General features: G+C 35.2%; 1 protein-coding gene across 1 annotated transcript in view; it reads left to right on the top strand.

The window, feature by feature from the left end:
• CEP135 (centrosomal protein 135) overlaps window positions 1-19,738 on the top strand; it is a 32,147-nt gene extending 12,409 nt beyond the window's left edge. The window contains exons 13-25 of the mRNA XM_065634247.1: window positions 1,028-1,105; window positions 1,280-1,431; window positions 3,458-3,573; window positions 3,644-3,798; window positions 4,293-4,348; window positions 5,351-5,519; window positions 8,676-8,786; window positions 10,548-10,733; window positions 11,668-11,877; window positions 12,854-13,056; window positions 17,055-17,159; window positions 17,573-17,719; window positions 19,532-19,738. Of these exons, the coding sequence (XP_065490319.1) occupies window positions 1,028-1,105; window positions 1,280-1,431; window positions 3,458-3,573; window positions 3,644-3,798; window positions 4,293-4,348; window positions 5,351-5,519; window positions 8,676-8,786; window positions 10,548-10,733; window positions 11,668-11,877; window positions 12,854-13,056; window positions 17,055-17,159; window positions 17,573-17,719; window positions 19,532-19,553 (1,710 nt within the window). The 3' untranslated portion in view covers window positions 19,554-19,738. The remainder of the gene's footprint in view (window positions 1-1,027; window positions 1,106-1,279; window positions 1,432-3,457; window positions 3,574-3,643; window positions 3,799-4,292; window positions 4,349-5,350; window positions 5,520-8,675; window positions 8,787-10,547; window positions 10,734-11,667; window positions 11,878-12,853; window positions 13,057-17,054; window positions 17,160-17,572; window positions 17,720-19,531) is intronic.
• The last annotated feature ends 3,246 nt before the right edge of the window (window positions 19,739-22,984 follow it).

Genomic DNA, 22,984 nt, shown 5'->3' with positions numbered 1-22,984 from the left:
TATAACTGAACCATCAAACATAAATTCATAGCAGTTCAAGTGTCGTTATTTTTCACCTTTAAAAAATATTTCTTAATGCGATGATTTTTCTGTTACTTTCACCTTTTGATGTCTGGTATTAATGTGCATTTGTATATTATTTGGTTGTAGTCAAGAGCATATGATTTCAGGGGTGTTTCCCCTGAAGTTAGGTCATTAATATAATGTATACAGGTTTTTAAAAAGTCCTGAAAATTCAGAAATTTAAAGTCATATTAATGGACTGATCCAAAGGCAGCATATGTCAAGATTGACTGTATGATGAATGTTTGCATAGTTTGATTTACTACCGCAGAAATAGAGAACTGTAGTGTATCTGAATGCAGTGGCAGTAACTGACCTCTTTGCTTAAAGCATATACCCATGGTAGAAAAAGTGTGCTTCCAGCTCCATTCCTTCTTCTTGTAGGGGACCACCAGCATTTTGTATGTATGCCACTTTGAAATATCCTCACAAAAACGCTTATCTTGGGCATTTCTAGGAAGTTCAAGAGATTGTTTAATAATTTCACTGCACTTGTGCACAGAAGTCAGAGAACAGACAATCTAAAAAAAACTTAATAGACTTGGAGAAAGACCAGTTAGCTTTGTAATCTTGTCTTACATTTCATATTAATGATAATTTCATAAATTAATTTCAAACAGCTTAAGCCACTAAATTATACATGCTTGAAACCTTTCATGTTGCCCTGTAGCTCAGTAATCTTTCTACAACAAGTCGCAAATATTAATTTGGTTGGGACCCAATCTAAATATACTTTTTATTTAAAAACAACAACAACAAAACCAAACTCAGTGATGTTATATTGAACTGCAGTGGTCTATCTTCAGCTAATGCTCTAGTTTAATAGAGAGAACTTTGCTCTACATTCCTTGATGAATGACCAAATGCAATGTTTTCTTAAACATTAAGCTTAAATTTCTGTGGTTAAATCTAAAAATGTATATCTTATTACATGTAATTCTATATTTCTATATTTCTATTTCAGATTCAGCAAGAAGCAGCAAACCTTGAGAAATCAAAGATGCAGCGTGATATTTCAGAATTGGAGAATAATATTCAAGGAGTAAGTTTATCTTTAGGAAGTAAGCTTTTATGACTTCTAAAATAGGATAGACTTTTCAAGCAATTAATTTTGTTAGCTGTTTTCCACCTCAATTTATTTAAAAGCCAAGTTGTGATAGCTTTCTACAACAATACAATGTTTTTGGTTTGTTTGTTTGTTTTTTCTAAATTGCAGTTTGAGATGGAAAGGTGTGAACTAAAGACTACAATTTCTGTCCTGAAAGAAAGAATAAACTCTTTGGAAAATGAGTTAAAATTGAAGTCCAGTAAACTTGCCCAGACATCTGATGATTCTTCTCAATTTAAAACTGAGATTTGCTCACTTCAGTAAGTCTAATACACAAAATGTGGCAGTCTTTTACAGATGCTAACATAATGTTGCTTGTCCTATGACTGTATAGCAGAGTGGAGTTCCTGGGAAAAAACACAAAATATTTTCAAAATCACTTGCTACTGGTTTTGTCTTAAGGAAAAGTAAATATGACTGAGGAAAGTGCTGTGCTGGCTTTTCACAGCAAGCTCCTCCTGGACTTATTTGATAACCAGATATACTGATAATTTTTATGGCTAATTGTGAAAGAAAGTTTTCTCCTTCTATAATTGTTTCCTCTAACAACCATGTTCTCTGCTTGTGAATATAGCAGAACAGAAAACTTCTAAAAGGATTTCCAACTGCTGTTTGTTAAGGAAGACAGATGCCTTTGCAACCTGCAGCAGTGGGACCAAATTGTGCCAGTTCTACAGAGTTGTCAGTAATCCTGAAAATGTTATGCCAAGCATTAGGCATTGATATTCCACAACTGAGTAGTTCACAGAGAGTCATTCTGTAATGGCATTTTAGTTGAGCTGGTTTTCTTGTGTCATTATCTTTCATGTGATAATACTATCATACACATAATACAGTTTTGACAGTCGATGTCTTACAATCCAAAGACACAATCTCTGGGGATTTGACCAGCTTGCTCAGAACTAGAGGATCAAGTATAACCATGGATTTTTAAGGCCCATTTAAACCTGTGGGATCATTGCTGCACTCTTTTAAAGTTTTTGAAAAGAGCTCCCATCAGCTATCTAAATGTGATAGAACAAGAAGAAGGCTTAGAGAAAGCAGAAATAGAGTGTTGAATAAATTTGGGCAGAAATTTTGAAATCTGGTATTTGATTTAGGTGGAAATTAGAGCCTTTGATGTAAGAGTTCACTACATGATAGATAATGCTGTAGATGAGATATTTTGGATGTTTTTCAAGTGAAACCAGGGTCTGTGGCTCACACCCCACCCCACTCCTCACCGGAATGGTACCATACTGCACTGTGTAACAGTACAATAGCAGGGCAGATAGCTATGAAGAACTGAAGCTGAGAAGCAGGCCTTGGAGTTCATCTAATGTTCCCAATTGCACAAGGAAGGCAGTTTGTAAAACAGTGTATTTGTTGGTAAAATTGTGACAGTATTCCTAAAAGTGAAATATTTTGTTAGGTTCCTTTTAGTGGAAAGCATTGATATTATAAAAAGGAGGTGATAAGGAGTAGGGCTACAGTCATTTCAGCATTTGGTTCTACTTTGTTCATGGTGGCAATTTGTTATAGCTGTGTTTGCTGCCCAGCACCTTCCCCTCCCCCTGTGAAGTTTCATTCTAAACTGAGTGAGAGCAATCTTTACCTGAAGGCATGCTGTATTCCGGATTGGTGTTTTTGTTTGTTTGTTTGTTTGTTTGTTTGTTTTAATGAAAAGCTTTTCTAGCTTTTGTAAGATCCCACTTCTCAAGGGATTTTTATTTCATGACCTATTTTGTAAATATTCCATTTGATTACTTTGAGTTTCATTTTGCATTTTTTTTCCTAGGTCACTGATATTTCTTGCTAAGCAAAACAACTAAGTAGGTAGATGGTTTCATATATCTTTCAGGCTCTTTATTTCTTAAAAGTATGATCAGAACTGTAGCTGTCAATTTGGTTGCTTCTTAAAATGTGATGTGGCCGATAATCACTGCTATGAGCTACATATCAAAATCTTTATAAAGCAAAGAGTCAAAAGACACAAGTAACACGAGTTACATGATGAAGGTAACAGAAATCAGAGGAAGTGAATACTTCAGATTATCATGGTGGTTCCACCAAGGTTCCATTGCTCCATTTTGCAGCAGTGTTGAGGTGGACTGGCTGCAGGGGTTCAGAGCAACCTCTCTACCAGAAGGGTTAGTATGACACAACCCCATACTGCTGGTTGGTATGACACAACCTTATCATGAGGTTACACTGGAACCGTTCCATCACTTCAAGCAGCTTAAGAGCCATAAGTTGATGACCCTGAATAGATCCCAAACTTCTTTCAACTGTATACTGATTTTCCAGGCTCTTAAATGACCAACTCCAGAGGTCTGTTGAAGATTTACAGCACCGGTTGTCTCTCAAAAAGGATGAACTGCAGTCAGCTCAAGAAGAAATTGTAAAGTTAGAGGAGAAAATAGGTAATCACTAGCTGTTTTTATGCTTATTTCTTGTTTTCTAAATAGAAAGTACTTATTATTTTATCTATAGATAGGTTAAATCAGAGGAGCGCTTCACAGGATGAAGCAGTCAACGTGCTTAGAAATACTATCACTGTTTTGGACAAAGAAAAGGACAGTCTTCAAGAAACCGTAGATGAAAAAACAGAAAGAATTGCATGCTTAGATGACAACTTGGCTAACAAGGTATGCGCAGTAAAAGTACTACTTTGTGATCCATCTGGGGATTTTTACAACAGTTAAATTTTAGGGAGACATTTTGCCTCAATGACAAAGCTTGTGCAGAGCTCTAGGCATCACATAAACACTGTATTTCGACCTAGCCAATACAAAGAGTCATTTGCCAACTCATTAGAATTTTAATTATGAGTGTTAGTGTATTCCCTAAATACTTCAAGAAAATAAAGAAGTATTTTTTGCATTTTGTGCTTGGAGGTATTTATTGAGATATAAAGTGCTAGCATGAGGTGGCAGAACCTATAGCTGACTTACATATTTTTTGATGACAAGGCAATCCTTCTTCAGTAAAGAAAAGAAACTTGGAAATTTGGATGTGCAAAGATGCAATTACTTATTGGTGAAGGGTTAAAATGTCTAAACGTGAAGTTCTTTGACTTGATGTATCCTGTTATGTTGCAATATAATAATGCTTCATACAACTTGTGCTTTTCTTTCTGTAGGAAAAAACAATTACTCATTTACGTCTAACTCTCTCTGAGCTGGAGTCCTCAACAGAGTGAGTAAAGACTATGGTGACTTCTTCAGTGGTTTTATTTTATCTAGTGGTTTTAAAGTGAAATTAGATGGCTATTTTAGTTGTTTTGGTGATACTGAGTTAATTCTGTTTAAGTCAAGTAAAGGAGTGTACTGTGTTGAGGGAGATGTACGCAATTTTGAAGAGACTTCTGCAATTATATTGCAGGCTGCTAAGATAGCCATTGACAAGTGTTTGTCTATATTTCTTTTCCTAAATTGGTAACATTTCTTAATTCTCAGTTAAGAAGTACCTTTTTAGTACTCCAAGTACTGCACTAGATATTATTAGATTGACTTGAGTATTAATTATTGGCAAGCTAATTCTTCCAGCTTAAGCTACCAGTACAGTCTTAATTAAAATATATTTATGTAGTTCTTAGCTGGACTTCATCTGATGATCTTGCCTCTTTTTAAGCATGACTTTTAAAACTGTAGCTTTTAATAATAAAATATTTAAACACCAATATTGAAACATTTGAAGACCATTGTAACTGAGCATTTGGTACACTGATGCATGAAGTATCTGGCAAAAAAACTAGTGCAAAAGTTCACTTAAATTCACATAGTTATGTTTCAACTTTTCTGTTTAATCTCTTCCTTACTCTTTTGATTGTTGTCTTTCAAGTGTAAGCTGTCTTTTTCCTTTATGGTTTATAAAATAGGCAAAGGCTAACATACTGTAACCATGACCAAACATGGATAAACATAAGTATCTTTAATTGCTGTTTGTGTAATAAAATACATCTTGCCAGAGACATCTTCCAAGTTGAAGATGAATTCCATTTTATTTGTGCATTCTGACATTTTACATCCTTAGCTTATATTTGTGTTTAGACTCAGTTTGTCAGCCTTCAGAGAGCAAGAAATTTACCTTTTTTAAAAAAAAAAAAAAAATCATATCCAAAATCCACATCTGATCATTTTCAGCAGTATGTGATATAGTATAAGAAGGGACAACTTACATAAGATTTTCACTTGATAGCCATATCAAGGACATGCTGAGCAACAGAGACCGTGAGGTATCTAGCTTACGTCGCCAGCTTGATACGTCCCACGCAGAGCTTGCAGAAACAGGAAGAGTGAAGGAAATGGCTCTGAAAGAAAACAGACGATTGCAAGATGACCTGGCTACAGTGGCCAGAGAGAACCAGGTATGAAGGCAGTATGCAATACTGAAGTATTAAACTATTTATTTCTTGCTTACATGTAGTGGTATATCAAAGCCGCTATATCCTCACTTTTGATTTGGTATTTCTTGAACACTGGGCTATTAAAAATGACTGGGCAGAAACTGCAAAAGCAATTACTTTAGATACTTAAACATAGTCAATGCAATGGGGTAGAAACAGACAAGCTTTCAGTTTAGTCACCCTTCCTCAGATTAAAAAAAGAAATCTAAATAAAATAAATCCAGGGCATAATTGTTTCTGCTATAATGAAATTGCATTAATTGGTTGTATCACTTGCTAGTTGGTGTTTGATTGGTAAAAAATGGGTTTATTATCTGTGGAAAAGGGATTATTAAGAGAGAGCAAGAAAGCACAGAAGCAGATATTGGATTATTAGTCAGGTGAGAGGGAGGAGATTGCTAGCACATCTGAATTTGTTTTGGTGCATAGTGATTCATTAGTGTCATCCATCTAGTGTCTGTGCAGCATTGGGTGTGTTGAGTGTGGTATGCCATGTTTTGAGATTAGAGTGCTTTGGAATGTAGATTTTAATGTTTGTGTTCTTTGAGCCTTGGTAATGGTGACTGTAAAGAGAGTTTGACAGGTTTTTAATTTCCAGTTTTGACAAGGTTAGTTTCCATTCATGTGTCGCTCTGCAGGAACCTTGCTTTTGCTAATGAATTGGGAAAGGTTAATGTTGGGGTAGAAAATACAAGAGGGCTTAAAAGCTGCAAGACAAAGGGATTGAAGAAAACTTATTTTTAAGGTATGATAGTCCTGAATAGTTTGAATTTGTTTCCTGATTTCAGGAATGGATAAGGATGCACAGTCCATGGGAATAGGAGGGGTTCCCTTTCCATTATGTCAAGGTTCTGTGGGGTTTTTAGATGGTGAATTCAAAGGTGCCATCTATTTCCCCGGAGAAATGTTCTTATTGGATTGTCTTTGCATTGGTAAGGTAGGTGTCATGGTGAGGTGGTATCTTGGTGTTCAGCTGTATATTGCAGCTTTTTGTGTGTGTGGGTTTTGTTATTTGTGGAGATTCTGTTCAGGTACTTTATTTGACTGCTTGCAGAGTTTTATGTTATATATTTTTATTTGTACTAGTTTTATATTATTTCATCTTTCCTTAGCTCTCTAGTAGTTTAGAGTCATAACCTACCTTCTTGCTAACAGCTAGCCGGTAGTTTTAGGCCAAAAAACAGGTGGTAAGTGAATTATGATTGCTCAGTGGACTATGAGTTCGTTCATGTGTATTCCTGGTCAGCTTTCCAGCTGGGAGGTATACAGTCCCTCTCAGCTGCTGATGGCTGAATGCAGTTTCTTGTAAACTGCATGCTATAAAGGCAACACTTAAACTCACGTCAGTTACAGAATCAAAGCTGAAATAAAATCTTTAATGCCTTGAGGAATTACCTATTTCTGTAGGGTATCACTGAATATTTTATCGAAAGATGAGCTATCTCAAGTTGATGGTGTAGGTTAAATAAAAATTTTGCAAGACAGAAATAGTAGAGAGTTTCAGTGAGTTAAACTGTTTGATTACCATCATTATTACAGTTGTGGCATCTTCATCTCGAGATGTTCTCCAGGGGTCTGCAAGTTAAACAAATCACTGGTGTGTAAGGCTCACTCAGGAGCATAAGGGACCCTTGAAGAGTCTGTTTGCACTCTTGCCAATCATCATTGTTCCACCTCTTCTTCCTTGGAATTCTCTGGGTCTGTGATCCATGGCTTGGAGAGCCTGAAGTGTATTCAGTCTTGTTAATCCCTCACGCAGTCTGAGGAATAAAATGAGTTGGTTTTGTGCACTAGCTGATTACTACTGACCAAAAGCCTCCCAGCTCCAAGTGTGTGACAAGATTGTCCCTGTACAATAGAATGTGCACGTGGACAATATATAACAAAAATGTTCAGTGTTTTATAGGGTAAGTAACGTCTTTTATTGGGCTAAATATTAGAAAGACAGCTACATAGAGAATATGTGATTTAAAAAACTAGCTCAGAATTTTGTTGCAATGCATTACATTCAATTTGTGTAGCAAATGCAACTATTGCGAATCATTGTGAGGCGCAAATGCCTTGTACAATTTTGATGCTGAGATACAAATGTTTGTTTGAATTCACTGTAAATGCCAACACTAAAAATAATCAATGTTAGCTAAACCATTTATTTCAATTCCCCTCAGTCAAACCAGCTGAGTCTAGAGCTAGAAAGTACAATACAGCAAGATGTTTTTAATGATGTAGTACCCTGAATAGTTCTTGAAAAACCTATGGTACAATACATAGATATGTGGGTATATTACTGAAATTAGAGATGCCATTCACAGGTATCTACTAAGATGGAATATTAAATAGTATAATAATGTGATGACTAAAGCTTTGCCAGTGTGCTTTGGAAGGCTACCACAGACAAGTGAACTGATTTCAGCATATGCTACATAAGGCACCCAGTAAAAAGGCTGCTGTTAATTAATATTAATATACCAGAAAAAGAAGGAGGGAAAGAAAGAAAGAAGGCAATATCTTCTATCCCCACTATGAAAAGTGGGGGAAATAGAAGACAATACTTGCCTTTTGGGCTCTCTAGGCTAGAGAACTCAGAGCAAGGTGAGAGCTGAACCTGAGAGGGCCAGAGTTAGCAGTTGCAAAATCTCAAACAAATTCCATGGTGCATTTTTGATGTCTAAGTATGATCTTAATAATGCATCTAGTTGTTTTATCTTGCAATTCTACTTTAAAATAAATGTTATTTTGTTATAAAGTTGACTTTCTAGTGACACAAAACTTTCCTTTGGTCAAGGATAGTGAATCTTAAAGCTAAAAAAGTCCCAGCTCCCAAACATCTGTGTGTTGAATTTTCCAAAGATCATTAGGGTTTGTCATCAGGGAAGCTGCAGATTTTATGAACTGGTATGATATTCATGATTATTCTTGCCTGAAAAACTCTTCGGTGTATCTAAAGTAATAGGGGATATTTCTGAATCTTACAAATCCCGAAGGACTTTGACTAAATTACTTAAATTAGGATAGAATAAAATCTAGGGCATGTGCAATTACTTTTAGTCTGATACAGTAATATATTGTGATTAATTTACTCTAAAGCACTGTTTTGCCTTTATGTAATCTCTTTAGGCTATCAGTACTGAGCTTGAAGATGCAATACGTGAAAAAGAAGAAATGAAAACCAGGGTTCATAATTATATAACAGAAGTTTCCAGATTCGAGACCTTGATGGCTTCGAAGGTAGAAGTATAATCTGTAGGCAATTATTACTGTTTTCAATAAATCCATTGGTTTTAGAGTATAACACATTCTCATTAGAATACATTAATAAATGTATAGTTTCAGTGCCCTTCTCCCTGCCTGTCCCATTTCCTTCTTTTATTTTTTTTCCTTCTTTCCTCTGCAATGTTTCAAGCTACTAGTGGACTCATAAAACCCTATTAGATCTGAAGCACTGATAAATTCTGGCACAACACAATTTTGTTGATTGTGTTTCAGTTGGCCATAACACTGGAGAATGACACATCATGTTTGAATGTTGTTTTGCTTTTTGAGTTTTGACAAGCTACTGCTTCATGACTGTAGGCAGCAAGCAGCTTATATGATGGCTTTTAATATTTTACACTTTTTTAAAAAGAGAAATTTTGTATGTAGTTCTGCAGGAAAGTGTAAAAATAGCACACTGGAATGTTTTCTCTATGAATGATAAGAGTTCAGAGTTTTTGCTGCACTGACGAAACAGTGCTCTTGTTAAGTGTAGTTTATCCTGATACTTGAATTCAAAAGTGTGATGTGTGTGAATAAAAACTTACAATAATTTAAAACAAACAGAATTTATGTCAAGGCAACATGAAGTGGTGAATTTATTACGTGATTTTTTGAATAGGAAAGAGTGAGTTTCAGTCTTTGACTTCCATGTCTAGATGTAAATTCCACCACTTTTTACAAGTAGAAAATGAAACAGTGAAAAAATTAAGGGTAGTAGTATGTTAGCTTAGAAATCTCAATTTAAAACACTTGAAGTTTAGTTTCTAAGAATTTTATAATATATCTTATGTAGCACTTCAGCTACAGCTGTGGCCGTATCTTTGGCAAATGAGAATCCAGTTTTTCGAGTCAGGTACCAAGAAGGTGTAGAATATACAGCCAGGGATTTGTCTAGTATTACATCCAGATGTTGCCTATGGAGACAATGATTTACTTTTCTGCACAGTGTTCATTTGTTTAATCATGTGTTTCTGTCTCCTAATGCCCTGCTTCATTCTGTCTGCACCTTCCAAGTTCTGCAAGAAACAGAAGGAATTTCAAAAGCAGTAGCTTTCCTCATTAGATAAATCTGATTCATACTAGCAACATGCTCATCCCACTGTGCATTACATGAACAGGGGAAAAAGGGAATGGAGCTAAATAAAGCAGAAAAATTAATTGCTGCCTTATACACACTTGCAGTTGGGCCAAATTAAAATTCACAAGCAACATTTGTTCTATCACTGCATAATGTGTAAGCACTAAAGCTTCCAGTTTTGTACTTTCATGATAGGCTGCTTGGGTGTATTTGCCTGAATAGGTTATCAGTCTTTCAGGCATTGCTGTAATATAAATATTTGTAAGAGCACAGTAAGTAGATGTCCTGAAATGGGCTCCTGCTGGAATTTCTTGGAAAGGCTGGCATGAGGATCAGTCCATCTCAGTAATGTGACCCTTAATAATGCAGAGAAGTCCAAAATAACCCCTCTCCTGGGAGCTTTGAAACTCAGTAACAACTGCTAAATGTAACAAAACAATGCCATCACTGTGTTAACTTACTATTTGGACCTGCAAAAGGAATGTTGCCCTTGAATAATTGCCAGATGGTGGGATTAAGAAAATCGAGGAAGATCTACTTTCTTCTGGGGGGTGGGGGGGGAAAAAGAAAATACATTGTAAGGAGTAGGCATGAAACAAGATCAAGCAACTTGTAGGTACAGTGATCACTGCAGAATGACTTACTGTTTCATTTAGGAAAAAGAAAACCAAGAACTATTAGAGAAGTTCCGAATGCTCCATACACAAGCTGAAGACTGGGAAATGAAGGCTCATCAAGCTGAAGGAGAAAGCAACTCGATACGACTTGAACTGCTTTCTGTAGATACAGATCGGAGACATCTCCAAGAGAGAGTAGAACTTCTGGAAAAAGAAATTCAAGGGGTAATAACTTGTGCAATGAAATTCTGTTAAGGAAAGGGGGATACATTCAAGTGTTTATGTTTGGTTTTTTTTTAATAAAGTCAGCATACTATTTTTAGTGCTTTAATGGAAAATACATGTGAATGTTTCAAATACGGACACTGAGTTCTTGAGACAGTAACTGATTTTGGTTAGATGTGCTTTCCTTCTCCCTTCCCTGCTTTCCCAAATTTGAATCTCAGTGTATATTTTAATACTTTTAGATCTCTTCTGTTGACCGATCATTGCTTTTATGTTATTTTGTCTGTAGGAACCTTTTGTATAGTTGCTTCAAAATATTTGCATATAGTTTTATGAGTATTTTGTAAGCTTAGTTCTTAAATTTCTCTGAAGCTTTGAATTAAGTATTTGAAGCATTGGTGGCTGGAGTAAAGGTAAAAATCTTGTAGTAGCAGTTCAAATCCAGAATCACGATTCCATAATACTGAAAACTAGCTGAATAGCATAGAAAATAATAAGGTTTATATTTTAGAAACAATACCTTCACAGAGATCAAGAAAGTTTTAGAGTATAACAGTTGTGGATTGACCACATTTTGTCTCATGATTTTAATTAACCAGAAAGGGTTAGAGCTAAGTAAAAAATGGATTGTATTGGGGGGTGGGGGAGTTAAGCTTTTAATTCTCTTCCGAAGCTGGAATCCAGCCTCATTCTGCTCTTTGTATAGTACTTGTATTATTCTTCAAGATGGTGATTAAAAATTGCAGAGATGGTTTATTAGTTGTTCTTAGCTGTGATTTAGAGAGAGGAAAGGAATGTAATATAAAGTTAATTTTATAGGGAAAATTAATTTTGAAGGGAAAAGAAAGTATTAAGAAAAAAAACCAACCTGTTATCCAACAGAGAACTGTTAACGTTTGACACTGAAGGGGTACCCCTATTTGTGTTTGTTTAGCATATCGCTGCACATCAAGCATATGAATCTCAGATCTCCTCAATTACAAAAAATATGTCCAAATTGGAAGAGGATATTAAACGTGAAAAACTGGATAAGTCCTCTGTGTTGGCGGACCTGGCTTCTGTGAGGGAGCTCTGTGTGAAACTTGAGTCTAACAAAGAACTTTTATCTCGACAGCTGACATCCAAAAGCATGGATTATGAAAAGGTAAGCAGCAAAGGCAAATTTAATTTGCTGTAATAAAGTATCTTCTTTTGCTTTTAATGGTTTTCAGAGAAAAGAATAAATTACTTCTGCGAGCAGGGTGAGTTAATTTACATCACTAATTTTGCATTTTTATATAAATTATAAATTCTGCAGTATACGGATCTATATCTGTGGGTGTTTTACAAGAAGGAGGAGTTTGTTTCATTCGTTATCACTACAAAATGTGACAGTAGTTTCTGCTATACTACAGAGACAAATTATATTTATTTGGGTTTATGTACTGTTTTTTACATTTACTCAAATTATCAACTTTTATAAAAAAGTGAATAGCACACTTCTTATTTTTATACTAAAGACTTTTCCCTAACAGATTTTTCAATAATTGAAATTTAGACTCGGCTGAAGTTCATTAAATATTTTGAAATAGTTTAAACAGTTCTTAATAGTCACAATTTCTGAACTTTTTTCTTTACAGCTGACTGTTGTGTCTTTACTTAGTGACTTGGTCAGGCTTTCTGTTACTCTAATATTCAACACCTTGAGAACAGTAGTTCTCATCCCCACAGAATTCTTTTCTATTCAGAGAACTGATGAGGAAAACAACCGTTGCGACATTTTCAGCAAAAGCCAAGAAGCTATTTGTGAGCTAACCTAGTGGAATAGAATGAAGTATAGTAAAGATTATTTTTGTACTTGTGCAAAAGCCTACTGCTGTTAAAAGCCAATTAATGTTCTAGGTGCTTATACAAGCATTTCCAGCACTTGGTAATCCAGCTCCCAGTAACACAGCTTGAATAGTTTTTAACTAAGTATAACTTTGGATAATTGTAGGCTTTAATTTGTTTTGTGAGCTCAGTTTCCTGTTCGTTTTTATGAAATTTCTAATCATTTCAGTTTTTATAACAGCTTTTCACAAAAGAGAACTCGGTGTGTTTGTAAACCAGTGTATTAATAATGTATAAAATTTGTGCCCTAGGTTCTAGGTGAATTAGAAGATATAAAATCAGAAGCAGAGCTGCTGAAAAAGCAGTTATCCAGTGAGAGACTTACAGTTCAGAATCTTGAAACGTTGCTGGCTACTAGTAGAGACAAAGAATTTCAGAACCATTTAACATCTCATGAGAAAGATTCTGAAATTCAGCTACTGAAAGACAAGCTAACACTTGCTGAGAGCAAACTGTAAGTTTTAACAAGTATATGTGTTTCTTATGTGGTTTAGAGAGAAACTTTTTCTGTTTGACAATGCTTATTCACAAAGTCAAATTCTTGATGGCTGAGCAGATTTTTGCACCGATGTCTTTTAGCCTTTCATGGCATGGTTTATTTAAAGTTTCTTTACAGGTCTTTCATATCGCTTTCAATAATCAGCACCCTGGTGGACATCAGTTTAGCACAAGCAGTAAACTTAAACAGGAGTTCCAAAGGAAACCTGCTCTGAAAGGAAGGAACACCCTGCTGAGTTCTCACAGTCTTGAGAATAAGCACTCAGTTGCTCTCTGGCTTTGTCGCCAGTCTGACTCCAGAAAGTCTGCTTCGCTTTCTCTGCTGGTCATGACTCTTTCTCACATCAGGCAGCCAAAGGAGGTGATACCTTGCCTGAAGTTCACTTGTCTGAGAAAACTCTCCCATCTTTTCAGTGCAATCACTAAAATCCTTTCCTTCTGAGCCTCTTGGTGAACCTAATAGCAAAGTAGCTGATCTGTTGCAGACATTACTGGATGTTATTTCCACTACAGAACCAGCCAACCCGTGATAATTTGTAAATTTATTTAGCTGCAGAGTACATCTATAAATGCATGTATGCATAGCAGCATGATTCGCATATTTAAGAGAACATAGATTTTCTCAGTCTTGAACTATGCTTTATGTTCTTATATTGGATAGTATTTTGAAGTCCTAACTCTTTTAGAACACTATGGATTCACCAAGCATCTGAAAGCAAATTGAAAGTAAAATTTTACCATGTGTTTACTGCTCACAAAAAATACCAAGTAGATTAGGTCCATGGTAAATGTGAATTGCTTACCTATGGAAGATGCCCGTTGTCCTTAGAATCACATAATAAATACTGAAGTCATAGTGCTTTAAAAAAGCAACTGTATTTTTGCTGCTATTACTATGAAATGTTAAGGAAAACCTCTCATCATTTATTGTTCCTTTGAAGTATAAATAGAACTGAACCTGCCACCTACACTAAATGTGGCCAGCACTTTCCGTTGTAGCTGACTGCAACTTCTTATGCTGTGCATCTGCCTAGAGTAGAAAAAAGTTCTTAACAGTTAGAGAAGAAAGACTAATCTGTTTGGAGCAATGAAGTTAAAGGGGGGATATTTGTGTATATGAAATTCATATACAAGAACAGTGGAGGATTTAAAAAATTTTCTTCATGATATGGAGCAGGGAATTTGAAGTTTCCATTATATGTGTCATAATTATAGCATGTCCTGAGTTGGAAGGGACCCACAAGCATCCTCGAGTCCAACTGTTGTCCCTGCATATGACAAACCCACAGTTCACACCATGTGTCTGAGGGCGTTGTCCAACTGCTTCTTGAATACTGACAGGCTTGGGGCCCTTGATAATCCTGGGAACACATTAGCCTGTGACTATAGGTGGTATCTCTTCATTAAATAGCAAGAAGGAAGAACAGCAGCTGCATGTAGATGGTGGTGAAAAGTCAAAGTAGAATTTCAGAAAAACAGATACACCCACTTAGTAAACACAAAGGTAAGGAGAAAAGGGAAATGTATGGAAGGTAATGGAAGATACTGTTTCCTTATGAGATAGAATATAACATACCTAAACAGTTAAAAGCTTTATGTAATTTGGTGACCAAATGTGCAAGAAAAACACTTTTGGTTGATTTACGTAAAGGCTACGGCTTACCACAGATGATGGTCCACCTCAAGCAGCGGTGATCTCAATGAATCTATAGGTGACAACACTAATAATCTCCCCTGTGCAATTCATTTTTTAGAATTGCTGAGTTTTGTTTACTTGGAGAAAAAAGTTAATTGCATAAAAGAACATAAACTAATGGAATGTCCTGACTATGAACATAAGCATGAAAGTTACAAAAAAAAAAGCAAAGAAGTAGGTTTTCATTTAGCTTTAGCTTCTTTGTGTACAAACATTATAAAACTCTGTTTAAGTAACTTCATAGTAATTTTTTCACAATTCTTCCACACACATCGTAGGGTTCCCTTGTTTGATGGGATATTGCAGGAAGAAGGAAAATGTTCTCCTAGAGGAATAGTGGCTATTCTATTGAATTGTTTTTCTCTGTTTATCTCAAGGGTTCTGCCTGTTACTAGGCAAATGTTCAGATGTGACAATTAGTTGTATATACCTTATTTTCTATCATACAGTTTGTAGTAGTTGCAGTCTAATGATCAGGAACTTTAAATGCTCACAGCTCTGCCTGAAATATACAACAATTATGTTTGTGTCTTGTGAAATATAAAAATTCACTTACTTGACAAAATTTCAGTTCTAACAAAAGTCACGTGTCAATATTTTTGAGTATTATTTACAGTTTTGGCCTTATTGTGCCTACACTTCCACTTGATCTATAAAATACAACCTCTGACTTTAGAAGGATTCTCAAAATGAAGTTTAGCTTGTGAAGTTCTCCAGTGGTGTAATTTTGAGCTCTGTACAAAGAGTGAGTAGTTGTGTTACTCAGAGCATTGTTTGGGTGATAGTACAGTAAATGAGATCTTGAGGCTCTACAGTGATTAAGTATTAAATAAACAGAGAATACTGAATAGCTAAACTACTTGTTGAAAGCTATTTGTATCTACTGTTAATGAGCAAGATGTCTTGTGAAAAAAATAGTGTATCATCATGTAATCTCTTATGATGATTACTGTGCATAGGGGTTCCAAATTAAAATATTTCTGAATTTTTTTAGTGATTTACTTCATGAATTTAATTTTGTTTAAATGTCATTGACATGGAGTAACCTCAGAACTCACACAGCTGTTTGCTTTCTTTCTTTATTTTACGATAATATTGGGCCCTGAATTCTTACCTCCATCCCGAAAGCATATGTCTGTCTCTGAGGGACTTGGAATAAGATATCATCGAAAGCTGGTCCTCTTGTCTTCTGCATCTGTTCTCGACATACTGGATCAAGACACCGTTCTAGGAATTTTACTGATGAATAGGGAACACAGGAAAAAATATTCTGCGGTACTTTTTGGATCGAATCTCTTGAGTAGTTTGCATCTTCCTGGAGTCAGAGACCAGCGGGTGCCAGACAGGAAGCCTGTGACTGAGCTAGGACTGGATCTCATTTGTCAGGATTCAAGTCCAGTGCTTTAGCAATAAACTAGTACAACTTTGCTTCTCCAAAAGTGACTTCTGAGCACTCCGCCTCATATTACCTTTGAAGACTCTGTGGAATTACATAGCGATCTAGATTCTGGTTTAGACAACTTATTTCATATTCAATTATTTTTTTTTTCTTGTTTTATAATGCAATCAGTGGTGTTTTGCAATGAAGCATTGAGTTGTCCAAGCTGATGATTTGCTGAGAAGAATATTTAATCATGTTACTTAAGATTTTTCAGGGGTTTTGATTCTTGCAGTTGAAACAGTTGGGCCCAAACACCAAGCGTGTAATTGATAAGCTTTCAGACTCTGGGTTTTACTGCTCTGACCTTGCATTAATACAGCGTTTACTTAGATTTGATTCAGTTGTGTTCATTTCCAGCCAGATAGTTCCAGCCTACTCAACATAATTTTTACTGAAGCCATATCTGTTGTGTTTGTATTTTTTGTGGACAATTACTCCTTTTTTCTTTTTTTAAGTACACACAAAGACCATCTGACATTGCAACATAGTAAATCAATAAATTAATGATTTAATTGTTTTGTCTGTTGTTATAAGACATGTTTGTGTTTACCTTTGTCTGAAAAAAAACATGATGTATTATAGTAAGGTTGTAGTGAGAGGCTTGTGCTGGCTTCTCATTCATTTCTCACTGTGGCTTCTTCCAGGAACATTCTGTTGCATTCACTTGGTTCTTCCTGCTTCTAATTTGTCTTTGATGTGGTCTGTGTGAAACAACATGTTCAGTATCTATTTTTGTTTTATCTTGCTCTAGTTGGTCTAAGCTCCTAGCTGATGGTGTTCAAGGAAAACTTTGTTGCTTCTCATGATTTTTTTTTAGAAGCAGCTATAATAGAGAGGTGTCCATACTTCGAAGTAAAGTTGCACAGCTGCAGACTGACACTGATTTTTTAAAAAGGCAACTGACAACTGAACGCTTTGAACGGTAAGATGCTTTTTTTTCAGTGAGGTGACTCTTCTTATTTCTTTCTCACTTTTAAAACTGTTGCTTTTTTCAATACTGAGGAACTTTTATGGAAAATTACATTTCAATTGTCATGCAAAATCTCATTCTCATCTTGAAAACTGCAGATTTTAAAAAACAAACAAAAACCCCCCACAACTTACAGAGTTTATGAATTCCCTTGTAAATTTTGTGAGTTTACCATTGCATCTAAAAAAATAAAAAATCATTTATCATTAAAACGAGAAGCAAGTTGAGTGACATTACAAGAAAACAAGGCTCTTTGCAAAGTATTGTGAAAATCACCAAGTAAAAACAAGGAAAGAAATTTTTTCTTCCTTAAACATCCTGCAGTACCAAAGTGTTTTGTAATTGAAATTGCTATCTGTTGGTAGAGAGCGTGCAATTCAGGAAATGCGTCGACATGGTCTCTCTACATCATCATTACGTGCTTCGCCTCCTCTCAGTTCAACATTAAGGTCTCCTTCACGTTCTCCAGAACGTAGCGTTGGCAGGACAACTGATGAAGCAGCAGCTGAAAAGTAAGCTGTTTGATTTTAGCAGATTGTCTCTGTTTAGGAGTTATGTTTAAACTGTTTCTAAATAATACTTTTCTAATTGTATGAAATTCTTACACACTTTAGGTGGTGCTGAGTTCTTTTTTTGTTGACTCTCCTACTAGAAAATATTGATTGGAAACAATAGATGCAAAGTGCCCTCCAAAGACCATATAATGTAATGAATTCCCATTCCTGTTTTTGTTAATGGTCTTGCACCAGCTGACAGCTTCCAAATATATATAGCCTGCTTATTATGGCCATTAATTATATCCAAATATATATTGCCAATTTATTATTGTTAATAGTTATCTCCAAACAACAAATTATTCATATTAAGAGAAATGCCATGAAGTTCTCTCAAGTACAGCTATGAAGAAAAGACATTCCATAGAAGAGAGTCCAACTAAAATGCGTTTGAACCCTACACAGTAGTTGAAACTGTCTCCAAAACAAGTGCATAAAAATAATTAGTGCACTTTTTTCAATGTTAGTGCTTGAATGCTGTGAATGTCTAAGATCGTGGCCACTAGAGTCCATAAAAAAGAAATAAAAATCAACTCACTTGTTCATTTTCACTGACATTTTTATTCTTCTAGAGATCATTGTTGCTTTAGATGATGTCTGTTAATGTGTTACCCGTCTGAGGATTGACTCTATATCCTGTGTGTCCTATACTGCATAATAAATTGCAGTGAAGAGCGGGAGGACAGGGAGATACAAACAGTAATTTTTTTTAGGAAATATGTATGCTGTAACAGCTATATAGTGTGCTAGAACAGCTCACTAATCTAAGTAGCTAAATGCTGAACTCCAAGAAACAGAATTCCAAACTGGTAAGATTTTAAACTTTACTTTTGTTGGTAAATACATATAACTTGTTCTTAAGCTTACTTTTGTTAACAAAAACACAGGTTACCTGAGAACTGAGGTCGACATGACATGGTCCACATGGTCAGCAATTTTCTTTTGCAAGTTTTTGGACAAAGCAAAAAAAAAAAAAAAAAAAGAAACTGTAGCAAATGAGATTGGTAGTGGGGATGAAAGAGCAGTTATGCCTTTTCTTTACTGGTGAGCTATTAGGCAGACCCTGTTATGTTGCAAAGCAACATTTTGATTGAGATAATGATAGATAACATATTTCGGAGAATGAGTATCATTAGTAGAGAACTGTCTTTAGTCTTCCTTGCTTTACAGTGAGTCCCAAGAGCAGTAAAAATAGTCCAGTTGCTATACTTAAAGACTACCATGTAGTGAACTATTTTTATCCCGCTATTTGCATACTTAGTTTTGACAATGATGGCTCTGTACCATATCTTATCAGAAAATATCCAATTTTCATGAACTATGTATTTTTAAAGAAAATGTTTTTTAACAACTGAATTAATATGCAGTTTAATTTTTTACTATATTTCCTTTTAAACCTAACAATGGCTTATTATATTTAAATGATCTCTGTATTACTTTCACCCTACTTATTTATTCCTTCCTAGGATCTTACAATAGTAACGTGTGCTCTGTAATGACTGTTCTGTAGTGTTAAAACCGTCTTTTTCTCTAATCTGCTTTAATCTTCTCAAAAATTTTCTCTTCCTCCTTGTCTCACATGTGCTTTGTTAAGCATTTGAGCAGTAAGTCAATGAACTGAATGTAGAGTTTTAGATAAATGCTAATACTTGATATTCAGGAATAACAAAAGAGAATGAAGAAAATAAAACTAATTGTTAATTTTTATCCTAATTTTCATTAGTAAAATATACTAGATAGCTTTATTTTGACATTTTTTTTCTCCACCAGAAATGTGAGCTTCAAGGAATGACCAGTACTTGAGCAACTGAAGCATTACCTTATTACAAGGACTTTTTAAAAAAGAATTATGAAGGCTGACCTGTATTCTACCTCTGTTTCCTTCAAATCAGTGGTTACCTTTGAAATTTCTGAGAACCAGTGAAGTAATCAACTTTGCAAAATTCTGCTTTCCCAACTGGCTGGAATGGATACGTTTTTGCTGGCTGTTTGATGGGTTGTGTATCAAGGCTGGCTAAGTTTTACTACTATTTTGCAAACATAATAATTATAAGAAGGAAACAAGTAGCTGATGTGACAATCTCTTGGTTTTGTTTTATTATTTTATTTCTGTTTGCTGATCTCATATGGTTACATAAATTTGCTCATCTTAGTGTGAGCTACCATAGGAGAATAACATACATAATTGTCTTTAAAATGTTGAGCCAGTGTATGTTTTATACTCATGATGATTTCCTCTGTTTGGGCTTTTATCAAGTGTTTTCTGTTTACATGTCATTCTTCATGGTATTTAAAAGTATTGATTGTCCATTTTGTGAATGCATTTTGTTTACTGTACCTTTTCTTAATAAAAAAATCAGTTATTCTTAATATTTTTGTCATCTAATAACTGCTCATTTCTTTGTTTAATCTTTGTGTGAAAATGCATTTTAAATATTCCAATTTTAACTAAAAAGTGAAGAGAAAAATGATATTTTTAAAGATGTATTTGAAATCCTTTAAGTATTATAAAATTTAAAGTTAATTCTAAAGTATTTTATATTCAATATTTTTAATGATATCTGGAAATATTTTTCAAGTTTGGTTATAAAAGATCAGAACAAAACCTGGAATCCTTCACACAGTTAAGCTCAAGCTGTTGGAGAGGTGATACACGCCTTTATGTTGTGACACGTGTTAGATAAATGCCATGAGAACTAATATTTAAAATATCTGGTGTATTTAGCAGAGGAGCACTTCAAATTTGGGCTATGAAGTAAGAACTGATTAGCAATCGCAATCTTATGATATGCTCTTAAAGTCCATCTGTGCAGATAATTGTATATCAAATCATTTTTCTATTGAAGAACATAGTTTCCTAATAAGTATGTGCCATTCAGGTTGACCCGATGCGTGTTCACAGGGATCATGCACAGGATGAGAAGTGGGAGCGTGTGTTGTTGCATGTTCTTGCAGTGGCATATAGATAGTGTTCTGCTTGCCTCATTTTGAATTAAAAACTGTGAGTGCCAGCTAACCTTGCAAGCATCTCTAAGGTATAAACAACATATTAAATGACATGGAATTTTTTTTTCCTTTTAGATTTTGTCTATTTTGCACTACGAGTGTTGCAGTTAGAAATTATAAACTACATTGTGTTAACATGAAATATTGACTCATATTCATTGATAAATAATTGCTGCTGCCAACTATATAGGTATTATTTTTCATATATTGTATTTTGTCAGTTTTGTTATATAATGTATCTATATGTATTAAATTTTACTGATTAAAACCAGCTTAGAACACCCATCCAAAAGTACTTGAAAATACTTGTACCACATCAGGCTTCCGAGCCATTGGAAGAATTGTTTATTTAAAGTGGGTGCATCTCATACTTTTTACTGTTTATGTCTCATTTGCGTTACAGGAATGAGGAGATCATAGTCTCCAAGTGTTACTTAGGTGTTCATACTGTTTGTAATTAAGTCAGCAGTTTCCACTGATGCTAATTGACATTAATTATTCACGATGAAGCAGTTCAGTAAAAATGAGAGAACAACTCATTTTCTGCTCTTGATGTCTTCAGTGGTGCCTTTTAAATATCTTTCTTGTTTTGTATATAAACCCATTTAAATTGGAATCCAAATCTTAAAAAAAACCACAAGCGTTGTATTTTATTGAAAATATTCTATTTCCTCTTGCCAAAAAAATGTATATTTTGACATTACAATTAAAACCATAACACTTCAATTAATAGTAATTCCTACATGAATATCAATTAGGAAGAATTAATGGATCGTTGAGCACAGGCAGTGTAAGAAAACTGGTATCATTTTGGTGACCAAAGCCTGTGCAGCTTTCTAAAACTAAAACATCGCTAATATTTAGAGTACAGTAGAACTGTCATTTTACCTCCTAGTACTGTTATTTTATATACATTTTTGTATGCAACTAGAAGAAAAAAAAAAGTAATATTTTTACAACTTTGCATTAAAATCAAGTATTTCATTTCATGAAGCACAAAACAAGCACAAATTTGTGGAAGATTTAAATCTGTGGACTACCATATTCGTCATGTATGAAACAAGCCCTGTGTAATTCGGGATATTAACATGACTCTCCTGGGCTCCACTCCAAGAAGCTTCTGTGCTGTCCTCATCTTTGGGAAGACCAAAAGATTGGTGGAAGCCTCGTGACCTATTTTAGTCCTCAGCTGGGGTGAGTTGAAAGCAGAGTGGGGCAGACATTAAATGATGGAAAAAAAATCCAAATATCCAAGTTGTCTGCCTGCTGTTGTTATCTGCAGGTGGGGATGGGGGACAAATAACATTAGAAAAATAATAAAGGAGAAGCAATAATCGTTTGTGCTGTTTCTCTATAAAAACAAAGGAAGTGTATGGTCAGAAGCCAAGGAATCTGGGGAGAATAAAAGGACAGTTTCTATAAATTCATTAAAACTTAAAGTGCTCAATTAAACTTATCATAATGTGGTTTTAAGAAAGTCTTAGAATTTTTTTGTTGTTGTTCTTGCGGTAAGTTAGATAATTAACCTAAAGCTATATAAACAATTCTAGGGTTCAGCTGAAAAACCCGATTTGTTCTTTTTTTGTCACCCTAAATTCAAGAAACAGTGAGATTCCTATGTGATGCTAATTAAAAAGGGTTAAGATTAGGGCCTCAATCTTTCCATTTAAAATATTTTATACAGAAAATGCTGCACATGTGGCATGACCTATTTGAATGCCGTTGTTGCCAAATGACATCATGTGACCACAAACTTTGTTGGGTTTTTTGGTGGTGGTGGTGGTTTGGTGATTTTTTTAACCATTCTTTGGGACAGAATTGTATACTGCCTCATTTTCTCTGCTAGCAGTGTAAGAAACCAGTGTTGTGCAGTTTCGGTGCCCTAGTCTTTCAGCATTACGTATAGAGGCATTCTGGTGTCATTTCACACTCTGACCCTTCTTGGGCAACACGAAGATCGTAATAGCTGCAGCGTATTAATTCCTGGAGCTAGAGTCTCGCCATTCTTCCTGCAGTATGAATGGGGGAAGAGAGGAAGCCCTGATAGTGTGCAAGCACTGTTCAGCAACAGCTGAAACACTGGCATCTCATCAGCACTGGTTTAGCTGCAAAGGCGAAAAACCCCATCTCTCTTCTGGCAGGTGGCACTGTTACCTGTCACAGCACCCACCAGCGCAGCACGGCCGGCAGATGCCCCACACAGCAGCTGGGAAGCTC

Source organism: Caloenas nicobarica, chromosome 4 (genome assembly GCF_036013445.1).
Source record: "Caloenas nicobarica isolate bCalNic1 chromosome 4, bCalNic1.hap1, whole genome shotgun sequence".
Lineage (NCBI taxonomy): Eukaryota > Metazoa > Chordata > Aves > Columbiformes > Columbidae > Caloenas > Caloenas nicobarica.
The sequence above is the reverse complement of the archived record's forward strand: the minus strand, read 5'-3'. Positions and strand labels throughout refer to the sequence as shown.